At 38.8% G+C, this 14,305-nt stretch overlaps 1 protein-coding gene across 9 annotated transcripts in view; it reads left to right on the top strand.

Moving 5' to 3' along the window:
- Nucleotides 1-14,305, top strand: part of enox2 (ecto-NOX disulfide-thiol exchanger 2) — a 238,919-nt gene that overhangs the window by 62,519 nt on the left and 162,095 nt on the right. For 8 of the 9 annotated variants that reach the window (XM_056769092.1, XM_056769099.1, XM_056769097.1 and 5 more), the window contains one exon: nt 26-106. In XM_056769092.1, coding sequence (XP_056625070.1) covers nt 70-106 — 37 coding nt within the window. In that variant the 5' untranslated portion in view covers nt 26-69. The remainder of the gene's footprint in view (nt 1-25; nt 107-14,305) is intronic. The other variant, XM_056769100.1, reaches the window with a different exon arrangement.

Raw genomic sequence — 14,305 nt, forward strand, 5'->3', positions numbered from 1 at the left:
TAAGCATGTTTTGTTTTCTTAACAGGGCCCTGTCACTGAGACGTCGAGTGTCCCGAGTCGTCTTTCCACATGATGTTCAAGGACTACAGATCTGGTCGAGCTGTAGGTAAGTTATGCATTCCTCTGACAGACTTTCTCTTGCGTGGATGTGCCATCAGAGACCCTTTAAGCTTCTCATTCACAGGCAGAGGATAGATCTCACTGCAGAGAAAAGGGATTCGTTTGACGCGACCTGATAAGGCCGTCGCTGTCCCCGTGAGAGGCAGGTTATCAGTAATAAGAGCTTTGGCACGTTTCTTCTCCAGTTCTTTGGCATTTGTTGTGTCACGAACAGGTGGAAACGTATTCCAGAGCAGTTTTCTGTTTGTGCTTTTTAAATGACAAGAAGTTTAGATTCAGAGCTCAACGGACCATTTTAGCATGTGAAGATAATTTTGCAAAAATGAGTTTAGTTTGTCTTTTGAGTGTTAGAAATTATCCAAATGTTTATGCCAGCAGACTAATGAGTAGAACTTTCCAAAGGAAACAAGAATAAAAGGTACTGTAGGAAATTCTGCATAGATGGACATACTTTCATTTCGTTTTCCCACGTACACCTTGTCTAAACTTTGTCTAGAAGTTTAAATGGTTTGATAAATGCTTTGTTTTTGTTAAAGTCGGCATGGAACTGAAGTCGCTATGGTGTTTTTCTTCCAAATTATATGTCTGAGTACAACTGCTTTAGCCTTTTTCAAAAAATAACAATTGTTCGTTTTGATTTCATGGTGACTTTGAAATAATTCTCAGTGTTATTTTATTCAATTCTTTCCTAAATCCATCAATTGTTATCAAGACCAATATTACGGACCAACAAAAGATTTGGGCTTTGAATACGCTTAACAGTTCTTACATCTGACAGTCACAATGAGCGTCACGTCTTCTGTCGGCAGAGATCTCTCTTGGGCACAGGAGAATAAGTGTTAGATATCAAATCCCGACAGGAGAATTGAGCTCGGCGGCTGTGAAGGGAAAAAAGTCTTTTAATTTCCAGAATGAGGAGCGTGAGGAAGATGAGAGTGTCCTTTCGTATTAGATTCTGTGTGGGCTGTGCAGGTTGGCTGGCTCATGTTGAATCTGGAGGCAGGTGTCCTGGCTGTCACATGGCTCTGCCCTCCCCGCAGGTGGCAGGTTTACACTGTGCTGTCCCGTTGCAGCTGTACGGGGGCAGATTGTCTCATTTACACAGGGACTTTACTTCCATGCCCAGCACCAACTTCAACGCAGAAGAAACGACAGGTGACTTTCTCTTCTATAATCAAGGACAGCTGAACCCATTCTTGAGTGTTGCCAACCTCACAGCACACCATCATAGAATTACGGATATACAGTTGTGTTCAAAATTATTCAACCCCCACTGAAATTGATTGTTTTGGTCGGTTTGACATTGATTATGATCATTCAGTCATCCTGCTTACAATTAAATCAAAGAGGCACGTGTGGGTCAGACAAATATAACATAACATTTATAATGAAATAACCACAAATGTCTTTTCTGAGCTCACATCATTATCAGTTTTATTCAACCCCCAAGTGACATTCAATCTTAGTACGTAGTACAACATCCTTTTACAGTTATAACATCTTTTAAACGTGAAGCATAGCTTGACACAAGTGTCTTGCAGCGATCTACGGGTATCTTCGCCCATTCATCATGGGCAAAAGCCTCCAGTTCAGTCACATTCTTAGGCTTGCGCACTGCAACTGCTTTATTTAAGTCCCACCAGAGGTTCTCAATCGGATTTAAGTCTGGTGACTGCGATGGCCACTTCAAAATGTTCCAGCCTTTAATCTGCAACCATGCTCTAGTGGACTTGGAGGTATGCTTGGGATCATTGTTCTGTTGAAAGGTCCAACGTCTTCCAAGCCTCAGGTTTGTGACGGACTGCATCACATTATCATCCAATATCTCCTGGTACTGAAGAGAATTCATGGTACCTTGCACACGCTGAAGCTTCCCAGTACCTGCAGAAGCAAAACAGCCGAAAAGCATGATTGACCCCTGCCATGCTTCACAGTAGGCAAGGTGTTCTTTTCTTCATAGGCCTTGTTCTTCCTCCTCCAAACATAGCGTTGATCCATGGGCCCAAACAGTTCTAATTTTGTTTCATCAGTCCACAGAACACTATCCCAAAACTTCTCTGGTTTGTCCACATGACTTTTGGCATACTGCAGTCGACTCTTCTTATTCTTTGGGGACAGCAAGGGGGTGCGCCTGGGAGTTCTGGCATGGAGGCCTTCATTACGCAGGGTGCGCCGTATTGTCTGAGCAGAAACTTCAGTACCCACATCTGACAAATCTTTTCTCAGTTCCTCAGCAGTCACACGGGGACTTTTCTCCACTCTGGGCTTAAGGTAGCGCACAGCAGTCGAAGTCAGCATCTTCTTTCTGCCATGACCAGGTAGCGTTCAACAGTGCCCTTTGCCTTGAATTTGCAAATGATGCTTCCTATGGTGTCTCTTGGTATGTTTAACATCTTTGCAATCTTGTTATAGCCATTGCCCTTCCTGTGAAGAGTAATCACCTGTTCTCTTGTCTTCCTGGACCATTCTCTTGACCTCACCATGTTTGTAACCACACCAGTAAATGTCTAGAAGGACCTGAGTATCACAGTCATTTTAAAGCTGCCTAATTGGTTCTTTTTAGGCTTTATTGCTGCTCCCTGATATCCACAGGTGTTTTCAATACCTGATTGAAAACACTTCATTGAACCTCTGTTCTTCAGAGTGGTAGTCTTTAAGGGGTTGAATAATTATGTCAATGAAGAATTCACAAAAGAAACATTTACTACTGTATTACAAAACCAATTGATGTCATTTTAGTTGCATATGGTTCTTTAAGAAGTCCTTTGTAGGATTTCATTCTGAATACAATTACAAATGTACACTAAATTCCCTAAAACCATTTACAGCATTGGGGGTTGAATAATTTTGAACACAACTGTAACAGATATGAACTCAAATGAGTTTTTGACATTAAAAAAACATCATGCAACGGGTCAGTATCTTTAACATAAAACAGTAGAGCAGTGGTTCTCAACTCTAGCCTGCGTGATCCATTTTCCTGCCGAGTTTAGCCCCAACTCTGATGAAACACCTGAAGAAGCTAAACAGTGACTTCAGGAATAGTTGCGCTCAACTTAATGCAGGGCTGCGCAGACTGTTTGGCAAATCACATTAAAGTACTGCGAGATCGATTCAAATGACGATTCGTCACTTGAATCGCTGTCGCGGTACTTCAATGTCATAAGCTGATAGATTTGCGCAGCGCCGCATCAAATTGAACGCATCTATTCCTAAAGATGATGATTAGCTTGTTCAGGTGTTTTATATCAGAGTTGGGGCTAAACTCAGAGTTGAGAACCACTGCAGTGTCAAATTTCTCACTCAAATTTATATTTTTCAAACTTTTCCACAAAATTTGCATCATTCAATTCAAGTTTATATATATATATAGCGCTTTTCACAATGTGCATTGTTCCAAAGCAGCTTTACAGGGGCAAACAGGAAAAACAGAAAAGGTAAAACACAGCACAGTGCATGGTGTTTATAGAACGAGCAAGATCATTCTAATAAATAATATCTAATTAATAAATAAATGCAGTCTCCCATTCGCATCGCCCAGCACAAGGTCGCGTCTTTGCATTGACTTTGGATGTAATTAATTCACACAAATCGCTTAATTCGCGTTGGGTGTGATAGCATAAGGCAGGTCAGAATTCCTTGATGCTGTTGCCCGCTTTCTTTTTAAAATAGTTTTCTGTCCTTTCTTTGCTCTCTTTTAAATGTAAAATTTCAAAGTGAAATCAACAAAAGGCTTGATAGAAATTTCCTACATAATAGTCAAGCCTGGATTGACTGGACTTGGCTGTATGAGTCTTTTAACTGCACTGGTAGTCGTTATTGCATATTTTATTTTTGCTAGGATCACTTCGAGTGAAAGAGAACAATTTTATGACAATTGTACTGCAAATTATGTCATTGAACCTGAATCCAGCTTGGACTAATTTGTGTAGTTTCACCTGAATAGTTACCAGCAAGAATAATAGTTATGCCATACTTAAAAAAATAAAAAAAAAATAAGGTCTGCGTATAATGTTAGTCAAGTTTTGTCACAATCGTTTCTCAGTGATACATTCATACTGGCACAAAATATCTACATTTTTACTATTTATTTATTTATTTGACTTACATATGGTATGTTTTTATTGTACTGTCCGTTATATGATTTTATTGAATGACCTCTTATAAACTTAACATCTTTCATTTAAGTATATTTAGTAGACAAGGTTAACTGTGAACTGAATGTGCAAAAAGCAACTTTTCTGTCTCCTCTTCATTCTGAAGGTTAAAACGATATTTCAGGAAAATTGACCCTCAATGCATAGTAAACGAATATGATTTTCTTCTAGAAGAACAATGCAGTCGTTGTTATATTCCCAAGTATCATTCTTCTTCCAAGCGGTAGAACGGAAGTGGATAGTAGTTGATATTCTGAAGGTCAAAAAAGTACATCCATCGATCAAAGAAAGTCTTGACATGGGTCTGTGGTCTTAACAAAGGTCTAAAAAAAATCAAATTTGTTTAGAATGCCTTGAGGGTGAGTAAAACATGGGAACATTTTGATTCAGTAGTGAAATATTCCTTTTAAACTTATTTTCCATGGTCAGTTCAGTGGTAATCTCGGTCAATATGTCTGCGAAACCGTCCAAAGCTTTTTACAATCTGATCACAAATGAGAAATGCTGGGGGTGCAATAACACCATGTCATTCTGTTTTGACAGGCGATTAGTTTTCTTGCAGCTAAAACGTTACATTCTGGAGGAGGAATCGTATGAATATTAGTGGCAGCAGAGCACAATACATCATATCATGAGCAAGATGAACGATTATCAGTGCATGAATCAAACTCGCATAGAATGCAGACAATTTCTGACATGGTTTTCAGTGTATCATTTGGTTATTGTATATCTGTGCGTGGGCACGAACAAATAATATGAAACTAGCTCACGGTAACATTAACTTTTCCTACGTGGTGCATGCACTGAACAGTATCTCACAGTAGGTGGATCACACAAGCCACCATGTTTTTTTCTCATGTTGGTTGTTGCTGCATCGAGTCACTATTGATTGCCAGACACGGCCATATTATCATTGCTGTCGCCAGAAATTCTGCAACTCTCATAATAAAAAAAGGGGGGGTTTATGTGACCGTGAGGTGCAGAGCTATTCTGTCTGCTGTCACATTGCACTCAGTTCACATTATTAAATCCCACTTGTGACGGCAATTGTTTAAAATAACAAAAGGATTGCAAAATGACCATTTTGTTATGCATAATTCTGCCGCCTGGTTAAAGACTTGCATTTAATTTTTTCACTTTTTTTGCCTTCCCATTAAAGTTTCATTTCAATGACTTCATAAGATAAAAGTGTTGAAAGTTCACGAAAATAAGATCTGATTCAGCCTCTTAATTTGCCTGTTGATTCACGAGCTAAATCTGTCTGCTATAAAAATGGCCAAAACCACCAAAAGGCACAGAATTGCAGCTCTGCCTGCCAAAACTCTAAAGCTCTGTTAAAATGCTTGAAACTAACTCTTGCCACAAAACCTCAACAGTCCCCTTTCTGGATAAGAGCATTGTGGAGTGGAACACAGTGTCCTGACCTAAAGTCCTTTAGTGCCAAGGTAGAAAGTCCTGCTGTTCTTCAAGCCTCATGGATCCCAGTCACCGTCAGCTAACCTGAAGTATCTGTCCATTTGTCACTTACAGGTTGCTGAAATATTGACCTTGCTTCACTTTGTATTTATTGTCTTAAAGGTACTGTGTGTCATTTTTGGATGATCTACTCACGGAAATGCAATATAATATACATAACTATGTGTTCAGAGGTGTATAAAACCCTTACACATAATGAAGCATTATGTTTTTATTTCCTAAGAATGAACGGTTTCTATCCCCTTTCATGGAATTTGCCGATAAAATCTCGAGTGGATTAAAAAATACTCATCTCATCAGTTTGTCTTAAACAAGCCTTAGATAAGGACTGCACGATTAATGTAAATCAACGCGTCTAGTGCTATTATGACATCACGACTATTTTGACTATGTGTTAATGCGCAGCTTGTTCGTCAAGTACGCTCTTTGATCAGTAGGAAGTGCTGTTCGGTCTGAAATCACTACGAGTTTGAGTCGCTTATAACATACATTTCAAAAAGCAACAACCGTCAAATATCATAATTTTTTTAATACTTTAGTATCATGAAGATACCCGGCTTGAAAAACAGTGATAGAAAGATCCCCATAAGCATTTTTGGAACTACGGCTGTGTCAATCAGGTCCCTTGTTTAGTAGTCAAGGCACTGATCAGGGAGTCTACCATTTTAAGGGTGTCCCAATTGCAAAATCCTTCCAGTGCAAATGCAATGCAAAAACCAGTGCGCATCGATGCTCCCTATGTTCCTTACCCGAAATCATGTGAACAACATTTAAAGCCGTTTATCCGAAATGCATGAGCTAGCTCACTAAACTTTATGACACACGTGTACTTTATATTTCTGTATACAAACCCATCATTAAATGATGTGTATGAGTTTGAAACTCCATTCAGCTTGTTTCTTCTGCTATGATCTCTGTTATGAGGCGAGTGCAGAGGTCATGCTGCTTTCTCCTGGGTCCTAAAGTACACCTATTTCTCACAACACACGCAGGCAGATGTTTTGCTGAATTGCGTTCTTTTATTGTGTCTGTTATATGAAATTCTGATTTACTGACTTAAGGTTGTGTTTAGTGTAGGGCTGTCAATAGATTAAAATTAAATGCGATTAATCGCACACATATAGTGAAATTAAACATAGACTATTTATTTTGTTTAACATGTTGAATTTAGTGCTGTCAATCGATTAAAAAAATGAACTAAGTAATTATGCACAGCTTTTAACTTTTACATTCTAGTAATTTCACATTTTATCTCCAAATTAGTGTAGAAACAACACATTTCTTTAACAACATCATTTTATGAATGAAAGCCAACATTCTAAGGTTGTTGGCTTTGCAACTGATGTCTGTATTAAATATATTATTTATTTCTACTAATCAAACCAATAATCAAATCAAATAATGTGCCTGTCCAACATGTAGGAAATATTCAGAAAATAAAAAAGTTCTGACACACTTTACAGTCTTTACTGCTATACATGAAATAAGGAAGAATCCTTGTTAAAGCTACAAAATCACAGTGATCTCTTATTTTCTTTGTTCTTTGATTAACATTAGTGACAGGAGCCACAGCAGCACATTTTTGAGCGTGACCCCTTTAAGGGCTACTGCTACAACCAGGTCTTAGGCCCGATTCACATTTCGCGTGTTTTCGTTATTTTAAATGTAGACGTGCGGCAGGCGAGCGTAAATAGTTGATGTGGTGTGACGTGCTCTTTTTTTTCAGGCACATCGGTGCCGTATCAAGATGAAAAAAAGTTAATTTTTCAGAAAGCCGCAAGCGCACCGCAGGTTACAGTACGTAAAAAGAACCAACCAGCCAATATGGACAAGCTAAATGAAATTGTAGACACAGATGGTCACAGCATTACTAAATCTAGTAGCAGTTATTGCAAGGTATTTTCAGTGCATATAACCCATATATCCTTTGTTTATACCTCCTAGTCTCAACTGCTATCGTGGCCCATGGTTGCTTAACGACCACAGACACCAGGAGAGTGCAAAGTCCAGGCGCTTTGGAAAAACCGTGAATGCGCAAATGTGAATGGGGCCTAATGCGCTTCCTATTTTCACTACTCTTTGCATTCATTTATAACTTTATTTAACTCGTTGAAGAATATGCTTGTGAAAATACAAGATAAAATATGTTTTCTGGCATAATCTTGTGTGTTTTTGTTAATTCAAGCACGAAAGAGAAGTTAATACTGGTGTATTAACTAGTTTAATTTAACTAGGAAACTTTTACCTCATGCCCCCAAAATGCCATGACTAATATTAATGTTATTAATTTGATGTTAATAGAAAAATAACATTTACAGGTAAACTCAATATAAAATTTGGGTAACACTTTACTTTAGTTTAGGTCCTGAGTATGGGATTCGGGACCCTTTGCTAAGGGCCATCCGGTCCCTGTACGACCGGAGCAGGAGCTTGGTTCGCATTGCCGGCAGTAAGTCAGACTTGTTTCCGGTGCATGTTGGACTCCGGCAGGGCTGCCCTTTGTCGCCGGTTCTGTTCATAATTTTTATGGGCAGAATTTCTAGGCGCAGCCAGGGGCCGGAGGGCGTCGGGTTTGGTGACCACACGATTGCATCTCTGCTCTTTGCGGATGATGTCATCGTGCTGGCCCCATCAGACCAGGACCTTCAGCATGCACTGGGACGGTTTGCAGCCGAGTGTGAAGCGGCTGGGATGAGAATCAGCAACTCCAAATCTGAGGCCATGGTTCTCAGCCGGAAAAGGGTGGCTTGCTCACTTCAGGTAGGTGGAGAGTTCCTGCCTCAAGTGGAGGAGTTCAAGTATCTGGGGGTCTTGTTCACGAGTGAGGGAAGGATGGAGCGGGAGATTGACAGACGGATCGGTGCAGCTTCTGCAGTAATGCAGTCGCTGTACCGGTCTGTCGTGGTGAAGAAGGAGCTGAGCCGCAAAGCGGTGGCTCGGGCATCTTTTCCGGATGCCCCCTGGACGCCTTCCCGGTAAGGTGTTCCGGGCATGTCCCACCGGGAGAAGACCCCGGGGAAGACCTAGGACACGCTGGAGGGACTATGTCTCCCGGCTGGCCTGGGAACGCCTCGGTGTCCCCCCGGAAGAGCTGGAGGAAGTGGCTAGGGAGAGGGAAGTCTGGGCATCCCAGCTTAGACTGCTGCCCCCGCGACCCGGCCCCGGATAAGCGGTAGAAAATGGATGGATGGATGGATGGATTTAGTTTAGGGACCAATTTTCACTATTAACTAGTTGCTTATTCGATGCCTTTTTTAGCGTATTGGCTGTTTATTAGTACTTATAAAGCACATTTTCAACATGACCATTGTAATACGATTCAAAGTATGGAAGGAAGGAGTCGGGAACCGGCAAACATTTAAACATTTAATAACAGAAATAATAAAAGCCGGCGGCCCCTCACGGCCGACCGCCGGCAAACAAAACATAAATACAAATCACAAGAACATAAATATAAACTTAACACATGTTCGGGCCCGGTCCTCTCTCTTCGACGGTCCGGTCGCTCGTTCCTTTTATATGCTCCCTATCTCCTACGTGATTCGAGCCCGGTGTGCGCACAGCTGGTGCTCATTCACAATTACTCACCGGACTCGAACCACGGTCTCGCCCCGCCTACTCTACTACAACCATATTCTACTTCCCTAACCCTATGCTGTAAAAAATGTACTGTAGAATTTACAGGAATTAGCTGGCAATAAAGTTGCCAATAAAGTCTTGTAAAATTGTTGTTAATTTCTGTAAAATGGTTTGCAGTATTTGAGTGTAAAGCAATTCAAAGGTAATTGTTGTTTGTGAATTACAGTGCCTTAGTGTTTTTTTTTACAATAATATCAAAACAAACCTGTATTACATGTTACAGTATTATTTAGTAATTCCAAGAAATTACAGTATTTTGCTGGCAACAAATTAGCAATAAAATCATGTAAACTACTCAAATGGCAAGATGATTTTGTAACAATTTAACATAAAAAATACTGCAAAGTATCGTTTTTTTACAGTCAAATGTAATCTATTATTTACCACTATATCATTAAAATAAGAATGAAACCATTTAATTCACAAAATAATGCAACCCAAGTCAAAGCTGTTGTAATAAAAATATATATTCAAACCGACAAAGCAAAGCAATGCAAGAACTTCACATGTTTAAGACTTTCCATTGTTACAGCTTATTAGAAAATCTTTTCAAAATCAGTAACAGTTAAATCTTATCTTGCACTAAAACCTTAATATTAAATTAAAACAGCATCAATAAAACATCAAAAAAGTTTTTTGAAAAATAATATAAGAATCAAGTAAGTTCATGGTAAAAACAAGCAAAAAAAATCTGCCAATGGGGTGTGAAAAACAAACTTGAATTTAGTTTGACCCTTTTGTCAAGTACCAAATACAGTGAATTTCATTGGTGTTTTCAGTTTTCACCTTCAGTTCAGCGGTGTGCTGTACTGCAATCGGTCAATTGCCGTTTGTCTCGCACCACCTGCAGTATAACAGCTCTTCCCGTCGCGCTCTTTCTAACAACCTCGTGAAATAAGAATTTTCAAGTTTCATAATCCTAACCCAACGTAACGTTTAGAATAATATCTTAAGCGATGCGGTTTATATTTCACTACAAGTCGCGATAACCCGCTGTTTTAGCCACAAATTACTGCAAGGCCCTAGTAAGACATAAACCTGCGACAAATAAAATCACAGCATCCTTTCCAAACATCTTACTTGCTAACCAGACTGCAAATACGCAAGTTATTTACCACGTAACTTACTTCACAAGTCCTTCAGTCGAAATGGCGCATTCGTCTAACAGATAAATATCCAAAATGTTCTAAAGCAACGGCTTATTAACCTCCAGCGTGTTAAAATGCACTAATGTATTTTGATGGTGTTTTCACCTTTTAGTTCACATTTGTCTCACACTTGGCCGTCGCGCTCTTTCTGCCTCACTCCTGAATCTAAACGACATATTCCTACACTAACTAAACGTAACGTTAAGAATAACATAGTAACCTTCACCTTTTACTACTCATGATGATTTGTGTGTTGATCCACAAATAAAAAACGATCGAATTAACATCTGACCAAGGGCTAATGCTATGAATTGTTCTTAATAGCGACTACTCGCATCAAATTGCTTAAGGTTCAGTTTAGTTATGTAGCTTGGTATTTGATAGCATGGCATGTCCTTAGTACGACAACGGACATGTGCACATGATATAAGGTGACCCTAATTAATTCCAGTTTAGCTCCCGTGATGTTAATGACCCAGCGTTTTACACGTGAGCTTTCCTTGGCTTTATTCCACTAGAATGTTGTACCCCATTTTTCCCAGCGAAATGTAACATTGAAGATTTACAGCTTCCTTTTAATTCAACCCATACGACAAATTCTCCTCAAGAATCCTTCACAAAAATGTAACGACTAAAACCTGGGAAATTTGCTTCTATCTGATGCAATATTAAACTAAATGGTCTTTTAATGTCAGCGCTCATAAAAAAAGCAACTTGCCGAATCACACAGTTGTTTGAAATCCGTATAAAAGGAGAGCAACGAGTCCCTCAACTTGGCTTAAATTAAATATGAGCACACAGCACATTTTAATCATTTTCTGTGAGGTGAGAGAATTCATTTGATGCAGCTTCGAGTAGGTTTGGCCTGGTTTTATTGTATCGACTTTGTACAAACAAGATCATTGTATGTGTGACAAAAAAAAATGCTTAATCGCTTAATAAGCACATGATTCAGTCGGAGCTCCTAAAGACCAAACAAAACATCTATCTTAAGTCGCATTAACGTGGAAAATCAGATGTTGCGGGTGAAAACGCATTTTATTGTGCTTGCTGTTTTTTACGCCAAGGGCAAACCTCTCCTGCTGGGAGCACGGTTGGTGTCTCTGAAAGGAGAGAACTTGCTTGGCTTTGTAGACGTGCAGCATCTTTCAGGCACCTATGCTGAACCTCTATTACCACCAAATATATCATAGCTGGCAGGTAGGGGAATAGGGATCTATAGTTTTTCTTTACCTAAACTCTAAATATTCCCAGAAAATACACACCTTATCAAGTTATTAGTAATAATGGTTCCTGTGGGCAAGAGTTTTATATCCGTGATGTGGTGCATTTTGAAGTTTGGAGGGGGAAATGACTGTTGGAATGGAGTAATCAGATGAAAGTGCACTTGTTCAGACAGACGTTGATTTTACTTATTGAGTTAATTTACAGAAAAGAGCCTTGGCATGTAAGAAAGCTCTTAAGTGATATCCTCTCTTTGTTTTTGAATAAAACATTAAAATAACATATCAAATTCTACATTTTTATTGCTTATAATGTGTCACTTTGATGATGTGATATGTAATTGCCTTGCAGCTGAAATTACCCAAGCACAGCTTTATAATAAAAACGATTTCTGCTCATCCAAAACACTGCAGTGCCACATTTATTTCCATAATTGCATGAAACAATTTAAATTGAAACAATTCCCTCTGAAAAATCAAATTGATAGCTTTTTGTAGCCACTTTGGCTTGTAAATATTCAGACTTGCTGATTTTTAAGAATGGCAAAATAAAGAGCTCATAGTAAAAATGCTAGCGTTTGCATCCGTGCACATCAAAGGAATTCCAGAGGAAATTTTCACAAAGCAGTCACTTGCCAAAAATGATGCGAAGACCAATGTCAGCGCTTGCCAAACCATGAGGGATAAAGAAACCGTGTGTCAGGATGTAATGATTTGCCAAGAGATGCAAATTATGTTACATCTAACCATTTAAATACACTCCTCAGCAGTACACTTAAAGTTTAAAACCTTCATGTTCAATGTCTACTCTCTTGGTTTTTCTCTACTACACTATACAAGTATCCCTGTGAATGCTGGCATATTGAAAAATACACTAAAGTCTTGGTTCATTCTTTACCCCCAAGGGCACCGGAGTGTTCATCAGGTTGAAGACAAACACGGCAGCTGTAGCAGGCCGCAGTTTCCACCCACACAAGACTTTTATGAGATCGCTGTAACGTCAAAATGATTCTCTCACGACACACTCTCCTAACAGCGACACACAGAAGAACTGTAAAGTCTCGTTGAATGTGTTAAGACATCTGCTAAATGTTTCTGACTCTCTTAGCTATGAAAGTAAACCTGACTATGCCACACAGCTCACCCCTGAGATACTGAGCTGTAAACTTTGAGGTGTTAAAGTTCACAGAGGATTCCTGCAAGCCAAAGGATTATTTAACCTCCTCTGTACTCCAAAACAGTGTCATGAGTGACGCTTGTATCACTTTGTAAAATTTTTGAAAGAGAATTGGAAATCTCATGTAAGGAAAGGGTTTCGGGTGTGTATATTGGTTGTCTCTGTTGCTGTGGGGTTCTCTTGGTCGTTTATGCTTACGGCTGTATGTTGAACAAAATATAATTTTGAGATATATAATTTTATCGTTCTCTGAACTTTACTATGTGAGCTTTGTATTTCCATATGATTTAACATTGCTTGTTTGAATATCATACAAATTTCAGTGGTCCATCAGTTGCTAGGTTAGAAGCTCACTTACATTATTTCCCTACATTTGCATAAATTATGATTCATGTAAATGAATACTGAAACAAGACCAGATTGTATGAAAATATTCCTCTGTTTAAAAGATGAGGCCGATACATCTTCTGGAATCATTTTGTGTCCCTAATGGTTTGGTCATAATTTTGTTTCTGTGAAGGTTTGATTGTTCATTTTAAAGGATTGACTTTCCACATAGGAATAAAAATCACAATGGTTAAGTCAATGGGGACCATTTTGGGGTTAACTAAATTCCTTTTAATTGTCCTTCCGCTGATGCTTGAATATTTCTTCTAACAGAATAGCAGATCATTTTTGTAGTTTCCCAATCCACCACCCTGAATGGCCCATACTTGTGCATTATTTAAGAGACCTTGGGGTTTTACTGTAGAGCTTGTTATAGTTTATGTGGCAATTAGCCCCCGAGTTTAACTGTTGCTCTGCTCCCTCTACTGGTACATCACACCATCAATACTGCCACGATTTACAGAGATAAAGAAACAAGGTGATATTGCATAAACATCACCATGACCAGCAGAGATTCTCACCAAAATTCTTGAATTTCTTCTGTAAATTGAATTCTGTGATTTTAAGATTATTATAGGCTAACTACTTTTGGGAAAAAAATATGAAAGGTTTTATTAAAACTTTGCATTATTTTATTATAGTAAAACTGTAGTGGTTATAGTCAAATTGATTTTATTATAAAATTGTGCATATATGAGTTATTTTTCTGTACAGTTGTAAATATCACAGTTAAATTATTGTTGTTATCTGAGAACATGGTAAATTAATGATCACTATAGTTTGTACTTTCGTAAGTTATTATCGTACAAGTATTTATCAAAAAGATATTTTCATAGCTAAAACAAATTACCGGCTTCTTAACAATTTTTTATTTTGTACTTTGTCGCCATTAATGCCGAATAATGCCTGTTATTCACTGACAACAAAGCATTGCGAGTTTTTATGAATGGGTCGCTCGCGCACAGTAGTCATTACGAC

This window comes from Triplophysa dalaica, chromosome 16 (assembly GCF_015846415.1).
Source record: "Triplophysa dalaica isolate WHDGS20190420 chromosome 16, ASM1584641v1, whole genome shotgun sequence".
NCBI lineage: Eukaryota > Metazoa > Chordata > Actinopteri > Cypriniformes > Nemacheilidae > Triplophysa > Triplophysa dalaica.